This window comes from Squalius cephalus (assembly GCF_949319135.1).
Source record: "Squalius cephalus genome assembly, chromosome: 13".
Taxonomy (NCBI): Eukaryota; Metazoa; Chordata; class Actinopteri; order Cypriniformes; family Leuciscidae; genus Squalius; species Squalius cephalus.
The window spans coordinates 5,214,040-5,237,992 of NC_137134.1; the positions used below are offsets into that span (position 1 = coordinate 5,214,040).

The following is a 23,953-nucleotide window of genomic DNA, read 5'->3' on the forward strand; positions in this document are numbered from 1 at the left end:
CGCGGGAAACAAAACTCAGTGAGTCACGCATTGCTGGTTAGCTGAGCCTTGAAAAGTGGAGCTCAAAGTTAAAAATAATTAACCTTGTTTCATTATTATCTTTTAATGAATCAATCAGCGTTTTTGAACGTGTTGTTGAATGAATGGTTTAATGACTCACTCAAAGACTCACTCCGTTGCCGTAACAACTGCGCGCTGAGTGACAGGCTTTCAATGCGCAGATACGCTGTTTAGTTTCGGTTTATTGGTTACTGAAAATGTACTCGTTTTTGTGCATGCTAACCACATCGTGACACTTATTTATATAGCAACAAATAAATATAAATAAATCAAAATAAATTAATAAATGCGGTAAAACCGCATATCGCGCTATTGAGCCACTCAAAATTACCGCAAGGGAAAATCCTTCACCGCGACAGCCCTACACTAAACACAGGTGGAGGAGGGCACTAAACACAGGCACTAAACATAGCCGGAGGGCACTAAACACAAGCATTAAACACAGGTGGAGGAGGGCACTAAACACAGGCACTAAACACAGATGGAGGAGAGCACTAAACACAGGTGTACAGAACAGCAGAAATCACTCTATACTGAAGTGCCCATCTGTACCACACTCTGAAGAACAATGGTGTGGGATTTCCTCACACATTGGACACACACGTACCTTTATTTCCCAGCAAACGTCACTCTCCTCCTCCTCATTGGTGGAATGGATGTAGAAGTGAACCGAGTTCTTCTGAACTCCTTTGAGGATCTCCACCAGGTTACTGATGACCTCTGGCTGCAGCTGATGGATGATGGAGCTGAGCGCGTGCTCCATCGGGACCTCTTTAGCGTGTGTGTGGGCCATCGGGACGTCTTCAGCGTGTGTGTGGGCCATCGGGACGTCTTCAGCGTGTGTGTGTGTGTGGGCCATGGGGAAGTCTTTAGGATGTGTGTAGGCCATCGGGACGTCTTCAGTGTGTGTGTATGTGTGGGCCATCGGGACGTCTTCAGCGTGTGTGTATGTGTGGGCCATCGGGACGTCTTCAGCGTGCGTGTGTGCCGTCTGACCCTCCACAGTCTCCGTAGTCTCAGCCAGCGAACCACCGTTCATCTCCGGTGAGCCCTGAGGAAGAGTGCTAGTGCTGCTGGCTTCCCGGGTCTGCTGGCTCTCCGAGTCCTGCTCTGACGGCCACAGCATTCGGGGACGTTCGTGCACATCAGGGTCAGGCACACTTGAGTGGTGTGGTGTCACTGAGTCCGGCAGGGCACTAGAAGGGGAACATGGTCTCAGAGACGACTCAAAAGTGTCCGGTTTAGTGGTGGAAGGAGAGGAAGCACAAGGATTAATGCTGGAGGACGTATCAGGGACATTTGAAGTAACTTCACTTGCAGAAGTGGACGAAGACACGTCTTCCTGAGCTGAACGCTGTCCACTGGCACTCCGGGAGTCTATGAACATCTTCAGGCTGTCCCGGAAAGAGCTGATGTAGTTGGTGACAGGGAAGGGTGTGTTGAAGTTTGAGACGTAATCAGAGAGTGGCAGAACTGGAGTCTTGGGCGCTCCTCGCGAGTCCTCAGTGCTTAAACAAGACACATAATAAATGTGTCTGTTCCTCAAGAGCTGCTCGACCTCACTGGAGAAGCCGGAGATCTGCTCGTCCACTATGAGGTCGACACCACCGCTCGAACCCAGCGCAGGGGCTCCGTCTGCAGGAGCGTGGCTCTCAGGGGCCTCCGCCGGAGGGACGGGCTCGTCCTCATCCGCTGCTCCGGTCTGATCCTCCGGGTCCTCCGCGGTGTTGCTGCTGTCGGGCTGGTAGGCGGGGGACAGGTCCTTCTTGTCCGGCGTGGTGTGTGTGGACACAACCGGGTTCTGGAGGAAGCGGGGGTCTTCAGGATAGTCCATCTGTCTCTGGGAATATCTCTCCGTTTTCAGACCTAAGCGAGCAATTTAGAAAATTAACATTCTAAAAACTGTAAATAACGTACATGAATTGATAAACTATAAAATGTAATCCTCAGCAAAGAAGATGTTTTTAAGTCAAGTCACCTTTATTTATATAGAGCTTTTTACTATACAGATTGTTTCTTAAGACCAGAGGTCATTCAAACAAAATAAGACCCTCCAAATCTCTAGCTGTAAATGTGTCTTACAAGTGGAAATGTGCTGAAAAATCTCGAAAAATCGTCCACATGGTTCAAACAAAGGTAGTTCTCTTACGGCCCTGATATACTAAATCAAAGAACAAACTGGAGTGACGTCACTTCAAACTAAATCATGACAAAGTGAAGTTTGTTTGGAGTTTGTTTTGGGAGTTTGAAACAGCTTGAGAAAAGCAATCTTTCTGTAAAGATTGACACAAGAACTTCCCCGTATATCAGGGCCTTTACAGTCTTTCATATTTCATTATGTCAGGACTTGTAGAGTGTATGCGTGTGACAAAACCATCGGTGTAGTGACAGTCTGAGTGGCAGAAACACAGCGACATTTCTAAAACAGGAAAGAGCTTTGAGATCGACTGTACAACTGAATTTGACAAGAAATCTGAGATATATTTTTACAGACTTCTGAAAGCTACAGAACAGAGAAGCAAATGGATCCTGCAATTCACAGAAACAACTGGATCCAGGCAGAGAAACGTGGATTTGCAGTTGAATATATAGTAGAATATATATCAGATATGCTGAATTTAGGGGTAAAATCATACCCTATTATTGTACATATTGTATATATTAAAGGTTGTATCAGTGATTTCAGGCCCCCAAAAAAAGTGATCCTTTTTTTTTTTTTGGGCCTGAAATCACTGATACAACCTTTAATTGATGAGTTGTCAATACAATATATAACATAAATATGTATAAATATTCTGCCTAATTGGATGTTTTTAATTAAACACTGACAAAAACTATACAAGTTTTAGTGCTGGACGATATGATGATATATATAACATTGATATGAGTGATCACCCGGATTTAGACCTACCGATATTGTATTTATGTCAAGCGTTCACATGTAAATTTGATTTATTTATTTCCTGGCTGCATATCAATATCCATGGATCACTGGATCTTTGTGAGGAACACTATATCAAGTCCAACCTTTAGTTTAATTCATTATTTTACCATAATCGTCTGTTTCCCCTGTTAACTCCAGCCACACAGCAGCTCTTCTGCCACTCAGAAGACTGTCAGGGACTGTGTTTCGGCATCGACAATACATTTTCATGCCCCTAAACATGACGCAAAACAAAACTAATTGTGATTGGCTGCGTTACATGTCAGTCAAACGTCGTCTTGGCCAAGAAAAGCTGCGATAGAGTCCAGAGCTTCTGCCGTCAGCCTGAAGGTCTGGTCCCGCGAGACTAACGCATTCCCTCTATTGGCCTTGCTAACTTAAAATGCATAATAACATAATACCGACTGTAAAAAACAAACGTTTTTGCTGATATGAACTTGCAAGGTCATTCTGAGACAGGTGTGCCGCCTCTTCCTCAGTGCCTGTACCTGTGATGGGGATCAGCACCCATGGGATGGTCTTCTCCCCGAGCAGGTTAACGCCGCGCTGCTGTCCGCCTGAGTCTGAACACGGGCTGAATGCTTCTAAACTGCTCAGGCTTCCGGCCGTCTCCTCCTGAAACACAAACTCAGCATCAGCATCCAGACCGGCTTTTAAACCACATCACTGGAGAAATGCAGACTATCATAAAAAGAAACAATACTTCGGCTAGATGTGAAACTAGCAGCTGTTATTTAAGTAAAGAACACACACCAGGACGTGCAGAAGTATTCAGACATCTGCTCCTGGTTTTCATCTTTATATTTATTAAATGTTTGCTGGTGTAAAAACTGATTACTTATCGCTCCACATTCAACAGAATATAGGCTTGACTTACTTAACCTAACCTGAGAATAATACATAAATAGAGTTAAGATCAAAGTACACACGTGAACAGTGAAGGTGTAAACGCTGAGTTGTTGAGCACCGTGATCTACCTCGAGACCGTCGGTCCTCTCGGGCTCCTCCTCGTCGATGAACCTCTTCCTCAGGTCGATGTCTCGGTCCGTGGGGAGGCCGAGTCTCAGCATGCTGTCGAACAGAGCGGCGTCAGAGATGTCCTCGCCGTCCTTCATCTCGGAGTCCGCAGGCGACTCGGAGGACACTCGGGTCAGGTTGTCGATCAGCTTGATGACCTCGAGCGCCCCGTGGGTCTTGTCTTTGCGCAGGTCTGTGTCGAGACTGCTCTTCCCGAAGCTGTCCAGCATCTGCATGACCTTCAGCGCACTCTGAGACTTGTCCTTCCTCAGGTCCGTGTCCTGAAGACCACAAGTGCTCAGGACATCAGAGAGATGAGGAGTGGACTGCCTCTCGTCCGCTGAGAGAGAGAGAGAGAGAGAGAGAGAGAGAGAGAGAGAGGGAGAGGGAGAGAGAGAGGGAGAGGGAGAGGGAGAGGGAGAGGGAGAGGGAGAGGGAGAGGGAGAGGGAGAGGGAGAGAGAGAGAGAGACAGAGCATTAATGACTGACACCTGTGACCAGCCTCGCAAATAACAGGCTCTAAAATCAAGACAAGGAATGACACTGTACAATAAAACATATGTGTGTGTGTGTGTGTGTGTGTGTATACAGGGTTTGATATTAACTAATTAATTGCGCTAAATGACAGATTTGTCTTACATGGACTTCCCCAGCAAAGTGAGTAAACATAATAAGTAACATGCCAAATTGGCTCGTGATTTGGCTAAAGATTAAAGGCTCATTATTATGGTTTAGTATCTACAGTACTGTATCGCAGAACAATGTTAGTAGAACAATGTTAATATGTTATTGTTACATATAATATTATAATATTCAGTTCTGAAACCAACTCACCCCCTCCCCCCAATATATTAAAGTAATTAAATTAATATCATAAACATGCGACTAGTCGACTAATGGCTTATGCGAATGATTACCAGGAGAATCTTTTGATAGGGCAGCCCTAACAACAGACACATCTAATAAGGTCATTATAAAATTAAAAATTGCCCCTAAGAAGGTCCATGGGAATCAATTCCAAGGGCAAATATTTCTCCTTTATGAAGATGTCTGACCCTGGCAGGTACACAAGTCGAACGTACGATCAAAAGCGAATCTAATGCTGTCGAAGCCTCTCAGTGGCCGCTCCTGATCTCTGGAGGAGTCATCTTCACGTCGATGCTTTAGACCCAGCTGTGCTCCCTAACCTCTCGAGATGAGTTCTGATACTGTGACATTCTCTGTTCTCTGTCTATTTGTGTGTGTATCCTGACATTGTTAAGCACTTTGGTCGCTTTTAAATGTGCTATACAAATAAATGTGAACTTTAACTATTCAGTGCAGACACGATTCAGAAATGAACCTTTGCACTGATGAATGTAAACTCTGCATCTTCATTCTTCATCTACTCCCCCAGATTACCCAGAATCTCCTCACCTTCCCTGAGTTCTCCGCTGGGTTTGTTCCTCTGGCGTTTTGTGGGTCCTTCAGGAGTGTGGGGCTCCCCCTTCCTCTTCTCCGCGGCCTCGGGCGCCCCTGCGCTCCCCTGCGAGCTCTTCTTGTTGAGCTGGATGAGCTCCAGCAGCTCCTTCACCCTCTCGGGGTTCTCCTGAGCGCTCCCGGCGCCCCCCAGCTCCTCCACCGCAGTCTTCAGGCTGCCGTGGGCCAGCGTGAACAGGCCCGGGCTGTAGATGTAGGGCCGCAGGAAGGGCTCCCAGTTGGTCTTCTGCCGGGGAGCGGGGAACAGCTTCTCCCGCACGTCCAGCTTGGGGTCGTAGTCGGTCCTGACGCGCTGCACGGGTTTGCCCAGGCGCAGGTTGGTGAGGTATTCGCACACCGCCTGCTGTACGCAGGCACTGGGGTCGGCGGGGGGGTCGGCGCGAGCCTTGCTCAGGGCCGAGTGAAGGGCGGACACGAACGACTCGTGCTGGGGCATGACGGGACCCCAGCGCTCGGAGGACACGGGCCTGCAGGGAGCCGACGCTTCACAAACACAAACATTAAGATTAGTGCGACCTGAGCCTGAAACATACTCTACTGCAAATATGAGAACGCAGACAGCTTTTCGTACAGTGTGTGTGAATGCCATGTTTCCATTTAAAGTTGTGAATTTAACTTATGCAGGGTTGGAATATGGCATAAAACATTTGCTAATGAAGCAGCGTTTCTGTCATGTGTTCAAGAGAACAAAACTGTCACTTACTGGGAGATTCTGTAAAAATAAATAAAAAGGATGTTGCTGATATCAGGGAAGACACTGGCTCTTTTATCCTCCATCATAAGGCAATAATAATTCATGTTTTCTTGAAATATCCAAAATGATCATCTACAGAGATTCTAAAAATGTGCAAACAATTGAGCTGGAAACACTTTTTATCCGATAAGAAGACATGCTCATAAACTACGATGGAAACACATTTACTGATTAAATCCCTTGATGTGCAACAATAAACTCCGGTGACTTTCCTTCAGCGTCAGCTGTGATTGGTTAACTGGACTAACCAGCGGACCAATCGCATCGCAGCATCTCAGATGTTGGTTTGGTGTTTCTGAAACGCCGGAGCCGAAGTGTGTGATCAGAATGATTCGGTTTAATTCCCTCCAGAAGCGTCTCACACGAGTGTGTTCACAAACACCAGCATCCCAACGCTAGAGATCATGACAGCGGTTATTGAGTTTCGACTGACGCTCTGAGACACACTCGTTTATGATGGAGGGAAAAGAGCCGATTGCAGAAACTCAGTTTTATTACTGATATTTTGTTCCAGTTTCCCAGGAAGTGACGATTTTGTTCTCTTGAACACATCAAATGTTTTATGCCATATCTGTTAAATTCACAACTGGATGGAAACATGGATATTGGTATTGGTACCGACTCCTGAAATGTCTGTATCATTATGACAGTAGTTTGAAGAGAAGCTCACTGAGCACGTTAGCTATAATAAGATAAACAGTGTATGTTTATGACTAGACGCATGATTGATAGCATCAGTTTAACAGCACAGACATTTGAAGTTAATACGATCACTTCCCTGAGTTAATGAAATATGTTAAACCAATGTGCTGGCAATATTTTGGCCAAGCATTCGCGTCTGTGTTTGCATTAAACATGTTTCTGGTTTTAAAAGGGATAGTTCACCCAAAAATGAAAATTCTGTCATCATTTACTCTCCCTCAAGTAGTTCCAAACCTTTATGACTTTCTTTCTTCTACTGAACACAAAAGAAGATAGAGTGAAGAAAGTCGGTAACCAAACGACTGATGGACCCCCAATGACATCCATAGTATTTTTTTTTCCTACTATGGAAGTCAATGGGGACCAGCAACTGTTTAATTACCAACCTTCTTTAAAATATCTTCTTTTGTGTTCAGCAGAAGAAAGGAAATCATACAGGTTTGGAACTACTTGAGGGAGAGTAAATGATGACAGAATTTTCATTTTTGGGTGAACTGTCCCTTTAAGAAGGTTCATGTCAGTTTAACGGTGTCTCCAGATACTCACTGCTCTTCAACAGCTCGCGCTTCTCTCGGTAAATAAAAAGTGCTTGTATACACGACATTTTCCAGCCGCCTCGTCGCTCTGTAAAATCAAAGACATTTGAAATATTTCAGAGATCGACTAGTTTTACACTGCAGTCTCGCCATCATTAGATCATACCGCTTGAGTTGGCCATCTGACTGGCAGAGAGCAAGAAGAGAAAGCCTCGGTCCTTCACCATGTTCACCAGCACCTGCAGAGACAGAGACCAGTCAGCTCGTGAGCGACAGCCACATCATCAGCACGAGTGTTAGCTCGTGAACATCATCAGCAGGAGTGGAGGCCGCTCACCAGACCCTGCTCCTCCAGCTTCTGCAGCAGAGCGCTCAGACTCTTCGGGGACTTGTCCTTCTCCACCACGTCGAACAGACTGCAGAACATGCCACTCTTAGACACTGCCAAAACAAACCACAGACATTATTCACGGTATATTATCCTTCCTCTACTCAATGCAACTTTAACATCCCTACAATACATGTGCAAAACCAAACAAATAAACCTACACATCACTAAATAATCACGTGCTGAAAACTCGACTGCATATCGTGACACATATCCCTCACTTTGACTAGTTGGCATTTTTTAAATTGTCGACATTAGGGCCGCACTATATTGCATCGCAGTGTCTAAATACATAGCGATGTGTGAAAACACAGGGATGTTCACCAGATGACTTGAATAGTTATATTTGGACAGAATACCATAACTGTATCGGCCGATATATGCTCATTTTTACAGTTATCGATATTGGCCCAATGAGAAAATTAGGCTGACATATTAAGGCCAATATATAATAATAATAATAATATTATATAAGCGCATTGACAACCGAGTTACACCTTCATGACTAGCACAGACAAGTTTGTGTATTTGTAATTTGATGTTTATTTTGTGTATATGATCACATATAGGATGCGTTTGGTTAATTAATGCGGTAATAAAGCGGTGGGTGATCATCTTTAGCTTCAGCGCAACAGCTCAAACAGCAATGCACAACATTAATAACTATGATTGGGACGGTCAGAAAACATAACATTATAAAGAGAACACTATAGTAATAAAACGTTGTGAATTCTTTGGTTTGGTTTCTGCGTTTCAATGTGTTGTTACGGTAAGAGCGCATCCACAACAGGAGTTACATATTCTGACTTAGCTCAAGTTCACTTGTGCATTCGCATCATTTTGTGCCGATATAAGTTGTAATATTAAGTTTATATTGTATATAAATATATAATTAATCTCATTAGGATGCGTTTCATCGAGTTAATTAACCATCTAATAGTTTTTCTTTATATAAAGTGTCCTACTGTTCATTCAGCTCTTCAGCGTCACACACAGCTCAAACAGCAATGCTGTCATTTGAAATAGTAATATTAATTTTCGAGGTTTTTCTTGTTGTTGTTGCAAAAACATTGATGCATTATTAATTATAACCAGCACTTTAATTTTTCTCGTATTATTTCATCAACAATATGGTTTAAAAATGAGATTGTCATTATTGTCCGTGCGGAGGCTATTCCCTTTTATACATCCATGAGATCTGCATTTTCATTCTTTATATGCAAGTAATGTTGTCCAATGACTTGACTGCATTATTTAGGCATGGTTTCATTGCTTTGTTTCTTTTTTTCAATCTCTCTCTCTCTCTCTAAAGAAAGTTTGTCATCGGAGTGTAAAATTAATTTTAAAAGTTAAGGAATCTTACACTGGTTCACTATAGGCTATTGTACTGTCTATGTTTGATTTATGTTGAAGTTTGGGACATGGATTTTAATGGTGAGACTTTTGTTTTTATAATCAGGCTCTCAAAATTGACATCAAAATTTGGATTTAGATTTATCGGCTTTAAAATATAAAGAATTAACGGTATCGGCCAAAATGTTCATATCTGTGCGTCCGTAATCCTTCCAGGGCTGAACGATTTGGGAAATGGTGTACTCTACAATAACGAACACCAATCTCCAATCTCTTTACCGGAGTTCACATAGGGCACATTCCCACAGTTTTGACCAATTCAATATAAAATAATGGTAATAATTGTGATTTTTATTAAACAATACATTAAACAAAGAAATGATGCTAAAGCATTATGAACAAGGCTGAACCTTCATGGCTGCCGGTGTAGATGCTCCAGGAGAAGAGTGCGGACGGGATCTTCTGCTTCACCTGCTGCAGACTCATCACTTTACCAATCTCGATCTTCTCCGGCCTGAGACAACAGCAGCTGATCAGTGACGGCACAGGCACACAGTTACCACACACAGGCGAGGGACTCACAGTTTGTACGGCAGGAAGGGCTGAGACAGCGAGCGAAGGCAGGCCTGGTACACGTCTCTCCCCTCGTTCACGAAGTGCCCTCTCCACACCGTGTAGCTGCGCCGGCCTGCCGCCACACCGAGGAGAAGGAGGTGAGAAACACAAGCACTCCAGACACGCATGCTCTTATGTTTCCCCATTCCACCAAAGGTGAATTTGAAGATTTCTTCCATACAACAGTTCATTAAGGTCCCCTTAAGGCTAGTCATTCCCCTCGGCGGCCATCTTTGACCCGCCTCTCGGGCAGCGCCTGTCTCTCTGAACGAGCTGTTCACTGAGCTTACGGTTAAACCTCATATTTGAAATCACCAATGAAATCTGACAGCGACTGTCTCATAAATGTAGCTTCAGCTGCAGTGACACGACTTTACCAATCACCGATTGGCTCTTTCATTTGGAAGGCGGGACACTTTCTCCTATACATCATCATTTGGCAGCACTGCATCTGACTTTCACAAGCACATTAACTCCTACAACAGCGAACCTTATAAAGACTGAATCGTGAATTGCTGGAAGTTCAACTCATATACAGAACCATATATATATTTTTGTGCTGTTTGCTTTTCAATACCGTTTTGAATGTTTTTTTTTTGTTTATATAAAGTCACAAAAGGTGCTGAGGTTGCTGTTTTTTTACTCATTGGTTTAAACATGTTGATGATGCCCTAAAACAGATTTATAATGATCATTTCCTCAGAGAAGCAGGTGTTTGTTATAGATAAACTGTAGATAAACTGTTGTACAGGAGATGCTGCTGGATCTCACCTCTGCTCGTCGCTGACGGCTGGCAGTTGGACCTGAGGAACACACACACACACACACACAGTCTCCGTTACACTGCAGTCTGAGAGTCTCACACACAGTCTCCGTTACACACACAGTCTCTGTTACACTGCTGTCTGAGAGTCTCACACACACTCTCCGTTACACTGCAGTCTGAGAATCTCACACACACTCTCCGTTACACTGCAGTCTGAGAATCTCACACACAGTCTCCGTTACACTGCAGTCTGAGAGTCTCACACACAGTCTCTGTTACACTGCAGTCTGAGAATCTCACACACAGTCTCTGTTACACCGCAGTCTGAGAGTCTCACACACAGTCCGTTACACTGCAGTCTGAGAGTCTCACACACAGTCTCTGTTACACTGCAGTCTGAGAGTCTCACACACAGTCTCCGTTACACCGCAGTCTGAGAGTCTCACACACAGTCCGTTACACTGCAGTCTGAGAGTCTCACACACAGTCTCTGTTACACTGCAGTCTGAGAGTCTCACACACAGTCTCCGTTACACTGCAGTCTGAGAGTCTCACACACAGTCTCCGTTACACTGCAGTCTGAGTCTCACACACAGTCTCTGTTACACTGCAGTCTGAGAGTCTCACACACAGTCTCTGTTACACTGCAGTCTGAGAATCTCACACACAGTCTCTGTTACACCGCAGTCTGAGAGTCTCACACACAGTCCGTTACACTGCAGTCTGAGAGTCTCACACACAGTCTCTGTTACACTGCAGTCTGAGAGTCTCACACACAGTCTCCGTTACACTGCAGTCTGAGAGTCTCACACACAGTCCGTTACACTGCAGTCTGAGAGTCTCACACACAGTCTCTGTTACACCGCAGTCTGAGAGTCTCACACACAGTCCGTTACACTGCAGTCTGAGAGTCTCACACACAGTCTCTGTTACACTGCAGTCTGAGAGTCTCACACACAGTCTCCGTTACACCGCAGTCTGAGAGTCTCACACACAGTCCGTTACACTGCAGTCTGAGAGTCTCACACACAGTCTCTGTTACACTGCAGTCTGAGAGTCTCACACACAGTCTCCGTTACACCGCAGTCTGAGAGTCTCACACACAGTCCGTTACACTGCAGTCTGAGAGTCTCACACACAGTCTCCGTTACACTGCAGTCTGAGAGTCTCACACACAGTCTCCGTTACACTGCAGTCTGAGAGTCTCACACACAGTCTCCGTTACACTGCAGTCTGAGAGTCTCACACACAGTCTCCGTTACACTGCAGTCTGAGTCTCACACACAGTCTCTGTTACACTGCAGTCTGAGAGTCTCACACACAGTCTCCGTTACACTGCAGTCTGAGTCTCACACACAGTCTCTGTTACACTGCAGTCTGAGAGTCTCACACACAGTCTCCGTTACACTGCAGTCTGAGTCTCACACAGTCTCTGTTACACTGCAATCTGAGAGTCTCACACAGTCTCCGTTACACTGCAGTCTGAGAGTCTCACACACAGTCTCTGTCTCACACACAGTCTCCGTTACACTGCAGTCTGAGAGTCTCACACACAGTCTCCGTTACACTGCAGTCTGAGAGTCTCACACACAGTCTCTGTTACACTGCAGTCTGAGAGTCTCACACAGTCTCTGTTACACTGCAGTCTGAGAGTCTCACACACAGTCTCCGTTACACTGCAGTCTGAGAGTCTCACACACAGTCTCCGTTACACTGCAGTCTGAGAGTCTCACACACAGTCTCTGTTACACTGCAGTCTGAGAGTCTCACACACAGTCTCTGTTACACTGCAGTCTGAGAGTCTCACACACAGTCTCCGTTACACTGCAGTCTGAGAGTCTCACACAGTCTCTGTTACACTGCAGTCTGAGAGTCTCACACACAGTCTCCGTTACACTGCAGTCTGAGAGTCTCACACACAGTCTCCGTTACACTGCAGTCTGAGAGTCTCACACACAGTCTCCGTTACACTGCAGTCTGAGAGTCTCACACACAGTCTCTGTTACACACACAGTCTCTGTTACACTGCTGTCTGAGAGTCTCACACACACTCTCCGTTACACTGCAGTCTGAGAATCTCACACACACTCTCCGTTACACTGCAGTCTGAGAATCTCACACACAGTCTCTGTTACACCGCAGTCTGAGAATCTCACACACAGTCTCCGTTACACTGCAGTCTGAGAGTCTCACACACAGTCTCTGTTACACCGCAGTCTGAGAGTCTCACACACAGTCTCCGTTACACACACAGTCTCTGTTACACTGCTGTCTGAGAGTCTCACACACACTCTCCGTTACACTGCAGTCTGAGAATCTCACACACACTCTCCGTTACACTGCAGTCTGAGAATCTCACACACAGTCTCTGTTACACTGCAGTCTGAGAGTCTCACACACAGTCTCCGTTACACTGCAATCTGAGAGTCTCACACACAGTCTCCGTTACACTGCAGTCTGAGAGTCTCACACACAGTCTCCGTTACACTGCAATCTGAGAGTCTCACACACAGTCTCCGTTACACTGCAATCTGAGAGTCTCACACACAGTCTCCGTTACACTGCAGTCTGAGAGTCTCACACACAGTCTCTGTCTCACACACAGTCTCTGTTACACTGCAGTCTGAGAGTCTCACACACAGTCTCCGTTACACTGCAGTCTGAGAGTCTCACACACAGTCTCTGTCTCACACACAGTCTCCGTTACACTGCAATCTGAGAGTCTCACACACAGTCTCCGTTACACTGCAGTCTGAGAGTCTCACACACAGTCTCTGTTACACTGCAGTCTGAGAGTCTCACACACAGTCTCTGTTACACTGCAGTCTGAGAGTCTCACACAGTCTCTGTTACACTGCAGTCTGAGAGTCTCACACACAGTCTCCGTTACACTGCAGTCTGAGAGTCTCACACACAGTCTCCGTTACACTGCAGTCTGAGAGTCTCACACACAGTCTCCGTTACACTGCAGTCTGAGAGTCTCACACACAGTCTCTGTTACACTGCAGTCTGAGAGTCTCACACACAGTCTCTGTTACACTGCAGTCTGAGAGTCTCACACACAGTCTCTGTCTCTCACACACAGTCTCTGTTACACTGCAGTCTGAGAGTCTCACACACAGTCTCCGTTACACTGCAGTCTGAGAGTCTCACACACAGTCTCCGTTACACTGCAGTCTGAGAGTCTCACACACAGTCTCTGTTACACTGCAGTCTGAGAGTCTCACACACAGTCTCTGTTACACTGCAGTCTGAGAGTCTCACACACAGTCTCTGTCTCTCACACACAGTCTCTGTTACACTGCAGTCTGAGAGTCTCACACACAGTCTCCGTTACACTGCAGTCTGAGAGTCTCACACACAGTCTCCGTTACACTGCAGTCTGAGAGTCTCACACACAGTCTCTGTTACACTGCAGTCTGAGAGTCTCACACACAGTCTCCGTTACACACACAGTCTCCGTTACACTGCAGTCTGAAGCCCCTTTCACACAGCGCTTTGAACCCTTGGAAATTGCCGGCAAATTGCCAGAGTGCCTTCTGTGTGAACGCAAACACGACCCGGGATCGATGCCGGGTTGGGGACCTAGTAACATTGCCGTGTTCAGTCCCGGAACGCGCGCTGTGTGAACAAAAGCCGTAATAATGCCGTGTCGTAGTGATGACGCTGAAGCCAGGATCGTTCGCCAGCTGTGAAACGGTACGTAATGCGAAAGTTTATGATCGAATCAGAGAAAAATATGCAGAAAAATATGTGGTTTTTCGAGAGAGAGAGAGAGAGAGAGAGAGAGAGAGAGAGAGAGAGAGAGAGAGAGAGAGAGAGAGAGAGAGAGAGAGAGATCGCAGCTCATAAGCAAACTTAAGACGCTGCTGAGACATTAAAGTCACATCGATGTCACGTGTCTTTACAGGATTTTTACGGGTTGTGTGTGAACGCACTCTCTGATTCCGGAAAATCACTGGCAGTGTGAATGATCCAAAATCAAACGAACCCGGGCCAAATCCCTGGTCACTTTATCCGTGTATTTTCCGGAATCTCTGTGTGAAAGGGGCTTGAGAGTCTCACACACAGTCTCCGTTACACTGCAGTCTGAGAGTCTCACACACAGTCTCTGTTACACTGCAGTCTGAGAGTCTCACACACAGTCTCCGTTACACTGCAGTCTGAGAGTCTCACACACAGTCTCCGTTACACTGCAGTCTGAGAGTCTCACACACAGTCTCTGTTACACTGCAGTCTGAGAGTCTCACACACAGTCTCTGTTACACTGCAGTCTGAGAGTCTCACACACAGTCTCTGTTACACTGCAGTCTGAGAGTCTCACACACAGTCTCTGTTACACTGCAGTCTGAGAGTCTCACACACAGTCTCTGTCTCTCACACACAGTCTCTGTTACACTGCAGTCTGAGAGTCTCACACACAGTCTCTGTTACACTGCAGTCTGAGAGTCTCACACACAGTCTCCGTTACACTGCAGTCTGAGAGTCTCACACACAGTCTCCGTTACACTGCAGTCTGAGAGTCTCACACACAGTCTCCGTTACACTGCAGTCTGAGTCTCACACACAGTCTCTGTTACACTGCAGTCTGAGAGTCTCACACAGTCTGTTACACTGCAGTCTGAGAGTCTCACACACAGTCTCCGTTACACTGCAGTCTGAGTCTCACACACAGTCTCTGTTACACTGCAGTCTGAGAGTCTCACACACAGTCTCCGTTACACTGCAGTCTGAGAGTCTCACACACAGTCTCTGTTACACTGCAGTCTGAGAGTCTCACACAGTCTCCGTTACACTGCAGTCTGAGAGTCTCACACACAGTCTCCGTTACACTGCAGTCTGAGTCTCACACACAGTCTCTGTTACACTGCAGTCTGAGATTCTCACACACAGTCTCCGTTACACTGCAGTCTGAGAGTCTCACACACAGTCTCCGTTACACTGCAGTCTGAGAGTCTCACACACAGTCTCCGTTACACTGCAGTCTGAGTCTCACACACAGTCTCTGTTACACTGCAGTCTGAGAGTCTCACACACAGTCTCCGTTACACTGCAGTCTGAGAGTCTCACACACAGTCTCTGTTACACTGCAGTCTGAGAGTCTCACACACAGTCTCCGTTACACTGCAGTCTGAGAGTCTCACACACAGTCTCCGTTACACTGCAGTCTGAGAGTCTCACACACAGTCTCTGTCTCACACACAGTCTCTGTTACACTGCAGTCTGAGAGTCTCACACACAGTCTCCGTTACACTGCAGTCTGAGAGTCTCACACAGTCTCTGTTACACTGCAGTCTGAGAGTCTCACACAGTCTCTGTTACACTGCAGTCTGAGAGTCTCACACACAGTCTCCGTTACACTGCAGTCTGAGAGTCTCACACACAGTCTCCGTTACACACACAGTCTCCGTTACACTGCAGTCTGAGAGTCTCACACACAGTCTCCGTTACACTGCAGTCTGAGAGTCTCACACACAGTCTCTGTTACACTGCAGTCTGAGAGTCTCACACACAGTCTCTGTTACACTGCAGTCTGAGAGTCTCACACACAGTCTCCGTTACACTGCAGTCTGAGAGTCTCACACACAGTCTCTGTTACACTGCAGTCTGAGAGTCTCACACACAGTCTCCGTTACACTGCAGTCTGAGAGTCTCACACACAGTCTCTGTTACACTGCAGTCTGAGAGTCTCACACACAGTCTCCGTTACACTGCAGTCTGAGAGTCTCACACACAGTCTCCGTTACACTGCAGTCTGAGAGTCTCACACACAGTCTCTGTTACACTGCAGTCTGAGAGTCTCACACACAGTCTCTGTTACACTGCAGTCTGAGAGTCTCACACACAGTCTCCGTTACACTGCAGTCTGAGAGTCTCTCACACAGTCTCCGTTACACTGCAGTCTGAGAGTCTCACACACAGTCTCCGTTACACTGCAGTCTGAGAATCTCACACACAGTCTCCGTTACACTGCAGTCTGAGAGTCTCACACACAGTCTCCGTTACACTGCAGTCTGAGAGTCTCACACACAGTCTCCGTTACACTGCAGTCTGAGAATCTCACACACAGTCTCCGTTACACTGCAGTCTGAGAGTCTCACACACAGTCTCCGTTACACTGCATTCTGAGAGTCTCACACACAGTCTCCGTTACACTGCAGTCTGAGAGTCTCACACACAGTCCGTTACACTGCAGTCTGAGAGTCTCACACACAGTCTCTGTTACACTGCAGTCTGAGTCTCACACACAGTCTCCGTTACACTGCAGTCTGAGAGTCTCACACACAGTCTCCGTTACACTGCAGTCTGAGTCTCACACACAGTCTCCGTTACACTGCAGTCTGAGAGTCTCACACACAGTCTCCGTTACACTGCAGTCTGAGAGTCTCACACACAGTCTCCGTTACACTGCAGTCTGAGAGTCTCACACACAGTCTCTGTTACACTGCAGTCTGAGAGTCTCACACACAGTCTCTGTTACACTGCAGTCTGAGAGTCTCACACACAGTCTCCGTTACACTGCAGTCTGAGTCTCACACACAGTCTCCGTTACACTGCAGTCTGAGTCTCACACACAGTCTCCGTTACACTGCAGTCTGAGAGTCTCACACACAGTCTCCGTTACACTGCAGTCTGAGAGTCTCACACACAGTCTCCGTTACACTGCAGTCTGAGAGTCTCACACACAGTCTCCGTTACACTGCAATCTGAGAGTCTCACACACAGTCTCCGTTACACTGCAATCTGAGAGTCTCACACACAGTCTCCGTTACACTGCAATCTGAGAGTCTCACACACAGTCTCCGTTACACTGCAATCTGAGAGTCTCACACACAGTCTCCGTTACACTGCAGTCTGAGAGTCTCACACACAGTCTCTGTTACACTGCAATCTGAGAGTCTCACACACAGTCTCCGTTACACTGCAGTCTGAGAGTCTCACACAGTCTCTGTAACACTGCAGTCTGAGAGTCTCACACACAGTCTCCGTTACACTGCAGTCTGAGAGTCTCACACACAGTCTCCGTTACACTGCAGTCTGAGAGTCTCACACAGTCTCTGTTACACTGCAGTCTGAGAGTCTCACACACAGTCTCCGTTACACTGCAGTCTGAGAGTCTCACACACAGTCTCCGTTACACTGCAGTCTGAGAGTCTCACACACAGTCTCTGTTACACTGCAGTCTGAGAGTCTCACACACAGTCTCCGTTACACTGCAGTCTGAGAGTCTCACACACAGTCTCCGTTACACTGCAGTCTGAGAGTCTCACACACAGTCTCTGTTACACTGCAGTCTGAGAGTCTCACACACAGTCTCTGTTACACTGCAGTCTGAGAGTCTCACACACAGTCTCTGTTACACTGCAGTCTGAGAGTCTCACACACAGTCTCTGTTACACTGCAGTCTGAGAGTCTCACACACAGTCTCTGTTACACTGCAGTCTGAGAGTCTCACACACAGTCTCTGTAACACTGCAGTCTGAGAGTCTCACACACAGTCTCCGTTACACTGCAGTCTGAGAGTCTCACACAGTCTCTGTTACACTGCAGTCTGAGAGTCTCACACACAGTCTCTGTTACACTGCAGTCTGAGAGTCTCACACAGTCTCTGTAACACTGCAGTCTGAGAGTCTCACACACAGTCTCTGTTACACTGCAGTCTGAGAGTCTCACACAGTCTCTGTAACACTGCAGTCTGAGAGTCTCACACAGTCTCTGTAACACTGCAGTCTGAGAGTCTCACACACAGTCTCCGTTACACTGCAGTCTGAGAGTCTCACACACAGTCTCCGTTACACTGCAGTCTGAGAGTCTCACACAGTCTCTGTTACACTGCAGTCTGAGTCTCACACACAGTCTCTGTTACACTGCAGTCTGAGAGTCTCACACACAGTCTCTGTTACACTGCAGTCTGAGAGTCTCACACACAGTCTCTGTTACACTGCAGTCTGAGAGTCTCACACACAGTCTCCGTTACACTGCAGTCTGAGAGTCTCACACAGTCTCTGTTACACTGCAGTCTGAGAGTCTCACACACAGTCTCTGTTACACTGCAGTCTGAGAGTCTCACACACAGTCTCCGTTACACTGCAGTCTGAGAGTCTCACAGTAAGAGTGCAGGGGAGCAGTACCTGAGAGGAGCGAGAGGTTTGGGCACAGCCGTCGAAGTCTCTCTGCTCTTGAAGTGATACGAGACCACAGCGTACGGACACACGTGCCTCGGCCTGGACGAGATCTCGAAGTCCACATACTCGTAGAAGTATTGCTGTGAACAAAGAACACACATGCGCTTGTGATCATTTGATCAAGCCGTAACACTTTACAATAATGTTCATTAGTAATCGTATTAACTAACAAGAACTAACCATGAGCAATGCATGTGTTACTGTATTAGTTCATCTTTGTTAATATTAGCTAGTAAAAATACAGCTTCTCATTGTTTGTTCATGTTAGTTCACAGTGCATTAACTAATGTTAACAAATACAACTTTTGATTTTAATAATGTATTAGTACATGTTATGTACATCTAAGATGAATAAATGCTGTATTGTTCATTCTTAGTTCATGTTAACTAATGAACGATATTGTAAAGTGTAAAGCAGCATTTCAGTGTTGGTCCTCCAGTGACACACACAGCTTGTTCACCTGAGTATACTCGAAAGACCTGTACGCCTGCAGGGACGTCACTCGAGTCGAGTTCTTGGAGAAATGGCTGTCGAATTTGGGAGTGGGATCTATACATCTGGACATACAATCATGCACACTCTTGACTTTCCCCTGAAGGACACAAGACCGAACATATCTCAGACTCGATAACACGACGAGCTTCGCTTGAAAATGACAGATGGCTCAAGCTGCTGATGTACCTTTATAACTTTGAATATGATGATGTTCCCCGTGGATCCAGGCTCGATGGGGCTGATTTGAAGTAGATCAGAAAACTGACACAGGTAAACACCTGCAATATCAACATATGCAGCGATCAGTGGAGGCACTAGCAGGACAACAGCGCACGACACGGCCCTCAAGCTGAACCACACACACACAGTCTGCACTTACAGGTTATTTCATTAGGAAATCAGTTATTTCTGAAGTGCTTCATGAGTGTGTCAAGTGTCTGTCTTGTTCACACAATCTACGCGTAACATCAATTCTGATTACTTGATTGTAATCTGTTAATTTTGATGTACTGATATCGATACTTAAAACCCCAAATAGATTTTTTTAGTCAGATTTATTTTTGATATATGAACAGGACTTCACTAAACTCTCTGTAACACCTAACTACTTCTGACATGAAACTAAGTCTCAGCTTTCATTTTCTGTCAGTTTTGTCATGAAATTGAAACAATAATGAAGCTCTGTAATGTGCGGTGAGAGATCGCTAGCTTAGCGCATGTGAACCGAGCATCTCTTCAGCAGATACACACGTGTGAACATCAGGAGGAATGCTGGGAGTTACAGTGCATGCTGGGAGCATACAGAAATGAATCACACCTCATGTAATCACTCAGTGTTTCATCCAGGGAAAGAAAACAGCCTCACGTAACGTCACATTTACCTCAGGAAACACGTTTAACAATAACTCCACATTATACTCTCTCCTCAACCTGCGGCCGTCTTCATGAAAGCAAGTCTTTTATAACAGGCTCTGTTTAAATGTTTATATTTCAACAACAAATTGGAGTAGAAAGATTATTAAGTATTATAAAGTTGATATAAAAACTCCATTATGCGCATTAATTTTTTGTATACAACTCTATTTTACATTTTTTTTTATTCTATTTATTAATTGATTATTAAATAAAGTTTATTTTAATTTTCAGTTTTTGGCTAAATTAATACTTTAATTTTGGTGTTTTGGTGAAAAAAATAATAATTTCGGTGCATCACTAATTATTATTACTATTATTTAAATATTGTTTGTATTTTTATTAAATTATAAAAAAAAAAAAGATTTTATAATTAAATCAGCAAAGAAACATTACTACAGTAATAATACTATTGTACTGTAAAATAAAACTGAATATTTATAATTAAACAATTATTTTTATGGAACAATTTCTCAATAATAAGGTAAAACTGCATGCAGACCTAAAGCTTCTCATTGGTCGATGACATATTTATGAATGATTCTCCTCATCGTGTGTTTCTGACGAGGCGTGGTACTCGTGTCATAACTCTGAGTGTGTGTTGTGAGTGTAGATGTAGTGTGAGTTTGACCTTTGGCTGGATTCCCGAGCATGTTCATCCAGCTGCTGCCCACAGACAGGCCTCTCTCACACACGGCTGAGATCTGCACACACACACACACACACACACACGGTTACAGCAGAAAGCCCAGCGCAGGCAGTCACCTGAGGAGGACGGAGGTTTACCTTTTGAGCGTCACACATGAGGAAGCAGAAGGATTCAGACAGCTCTTTCTCCGTGCGGCCGTCCAGCTTCAGCTCCCGGCGCTTCTCCATGAACTGCACATTCAACATCACAACATAAGCACACATATATCCAGACAAGGTGAAGTATTACTGTTCAAACAATCCACACGCCTGCATCTCTGTTCAGAGGACCGAAGGATGAGTGTGTATGACTGAAGTTACAGTGCAATATCCTCTAGGTGTTAATGCACTCAACACGCTGACATGTGACACACTGCACACGACAGCCCGGCACTGAACACTACTGTTGCTTGCCTGTGATACGGGTTTACATTTATATTAGTTGGGTTTTAGCGGTAATATCAAAACTGGAATAGAGAATTGTGATTTTTCATTACATAATATTTTCATGGCTGATAAAAATATAAGTGCTAGTACATTTTCTTAAATCAGCAGCCACTGGCATATGTGGCAAAAGGTTGTTTCTAAGCCCTGGACAGAACATGTGTCACATGACGCGTCTCTGACCACCTCTGAGTGTGGTTTCAGGGATCTGACCACAATACAGTCACTAGATAATGTACATGTGCTTTATAATGTGCTCACAGCCAGGCAATCCGCTTGGAAATTATGTTCATGTGAATAGTTCAGCTAAAAATGAATATTTCCTGATTGTTTGCTCACCCCAAGACCATCCAAGATGTATATGACTTTCTTTCCTCAGCTGAAGAGAAATTAAATAAATGAATCCATAAATTATACACATTTTAACAACCAATGCTCAGCTTGTTCCAGCTCTGCGAGTCTGGTGAACTGGGCTGGAACAAGGTCCGCATTTGTTGTTTAGTAGTATATCATTTGTTTTCTGAAAATGACTGATTGATTCACTAGAGAAGACCTATATTTGTCAGCTGGGGTCACGTGGAGCCTTTGAAGCTGCAGAAATATGGATTTTAGACCGTCAGAAATGGTCTATATTGGGCACCATTCACTTGCATTAGATCCTGGAATGTTCAATTTTCTCCAAAACCTTCATTTATCTTCGGCGGAGGAAAGAAAGCCACATCTTGGATGGCCTTGGGGTGAGCAAATAATCAGGAAATGTTCATATTTGAGTGAACTTTTCCTTTTAAATGCCAGATGTAAAGCGAGCCGTAGAATAGCGGCACAGGAAACACTGCATTACAGGTTTTTTTTATGATGAATTGTTTGTCTTTTAAAAAAAAAAGACGTATATTCAGTATTTACCACTATACTTAGGCTGATAACTGTCAGTGACATTTGGCGTACTTTATTGCCTTTTTTTCCTTTCACATATTTAATCATAAATGAGTTATCATTCAAAAGCTTAAACACTCAAAATTCATTATTTTTCAAATTGGTCAGGAAACGGTCCTTTAAAACCTTTTAACGGTCTCAATTTTACTGATTTCAACTTTAAACTTTAAAGATCTGAACCACTGGCCAAGCAAAACATCTTATCTGTTGAGTCTTGTGTGGTATTTCCTTTCGTTAGGATGACCTTGCGTGTGGAACAGAAACATCGCTGTGTTTTCTCACCAAACCAAAGAGTGTATCATGCTGAGTGTCTTCTGTCAGACGTTACTGACACACAATCTGCATGATTATTATTTATATAGGTGTTCAAGCTCATTTATACATCATATATGGCGGACGAGTGCGTGCTCACGTCTTTCTCCAGCGGGTCGCTGTGCACGAGGCGAGGCTTGGAGTACTGGAACGTCCCGGCGGAGGAGCAGTCCTTATAGCTGGAGCTGAGGATCTGCAGGATCTCGGAGAACTCCCGGGAGTCCACGGACACATGCTGAAACAGAGCTGGAGCGGGAACAGAGGCGTCACTACACAATTTTCATTTTCTTCATTTTCCAGCAGGATTTGCACCTGCCCACACTGCCAAAAGAACCAAAACCTGGTTCAATGACCATGGTATCACTGTGTAATTACTGTGTGATTTCATGTAATATTCTAATTTTTTGAAATCCTGTTTTCGTGGGTTTTATGAGCTGGAAGCCCAAACTATGTACAAATAAACAACTAAATACTTGAAATCGTTTAAGTTGTGGGCCCTGAATCTATAATCTATGGAAGTTTAACGTTTTGAATGGAATTATGGAAATAAATAAACTTTTCCATGATATTCTAATTTTTTGGAAAGGGTCTGTACAACACGTCCAGTTCATACTTACTCAGAGAAATGAGTCTTCTCAGTGAAAGCTATTTGAAGTGCAACATCTAACACAAATTCAGCTGTTAATGTTCAAATGCATGCATGCATGCTCAATCTTTATCTTTATCTTGTTTGGACTTTGTGTGTTCAGAACATTGCCAAAGGGATTCTGTTGAGGATTTGGAAAGTGAGAAATGCATAGGTAAGTCTTTAAAGACTTCGACTGGTCCGGTGACACAGTAACAGATCAACAAAGTTCTGAGTCTCCAGCTGCAAAGATGAGACAGTGTCCTGAATCTCTGGCCTTTGAAGGAAGAGACATCACCAGACCAGCTTGTCCGGCAACAGCAGATACAATCATGTGAATGTGCATTGTCATAGATTATGATTATATAATTTTTTCATTTGTTGTTTTTCTTTATAATGATGTTTATCAGTCCAACACACAGAGGTGTAGAAATTCTACCTTGATTTAAAAACCCCTGCTGATATCGGATTGGTGTCGGCAGATAGTCAAAGTTTTTGGTATCGGATCGGCTCTGAACTTTGTTGATCAGTGCATCCCTAGCTCATGCTCCCCTGACACTTGCGAAGTGAATCTGTTTAAATCAAAGACTTTAGGGACCTTGGTTAACCTTTGAAAGTACGATCAGCACACTGCAACATTTAGAGCTGTGTCCGCGCTGCCGCTGATCCGGAGAGAGCTGCCATGTAAATGTGTACAGTAGCCTACGAAGTCTTTTCAACCACACATTATCGTTATTTATGTGT

The 23,953-nt window shown here is 45.0% G+C and overlaps 1 protein-coding gene across 1 annotated transcript in view; it reads right to left on the reverse strand.

Moving 5' to 3' along the window:
- Positions 1-23,953, reverse strand: part of tasora (transcription activation suppressor a) — a 47,698-nt gene that overhangs the window by 18,109 nt on the left and 5,636 nt on the right. Inside the window, exons 2-17 of the mRNA XM_079889649.1 lie at positions 22,685-22,830; positions 20,995-21,087; positions 20,840-20,912; positions 19,483-19,574; positions 19,262-19,393; positions 18,747-18,880; positions 10,620-10,651; positions 9,816-9,921; positions 9,644-9,747; positions 7,830-7,933; positions 7,659-7,731; positions 7,503-7,580; positions 5,438-5,983; positions 3,982-4,361; positions 3,493-3,619; positions 668-1,926 (exon numbers count right to left, since the gene is read on the reverse strand). Coding sequence (XP_079745775.1) covers positions 668-1,926; positions 3,493-3,619; positions 3,982-4,361; positions 5,438-5,983; positions 7,503-7,580; positions 7,659-7,731; positions 7,830-7,933; positions 9,644-9,747; positions 9,816-9,921; positions 10,620-10,651; positions 18,747-18,880; positions 19,262-19,393; positions 19,483-19,574; positions 20,840-20,912; positions 20,995-21,087; positions 22,685-22,830 — 3,479 coding nt within the window. The remainder of the gene's footprint in view (positions 1-667; positions 1,927-3,492; positions 3,620-3,981; positions 4,362-5,437; positions 5,984-7,502; positions 7,581-7,658; positions 7,732-7,829; positions 7,934-9,643; positions 9,748-9,815; positions 9,922-10,619; positions 10,652-18,746; positions 18,881-19,261; positions 19,394-19,482; positions 19,575-20,839; positions 20,913-20,994; positions 21,088-22,684; positions 22,831-23,953) is intronic.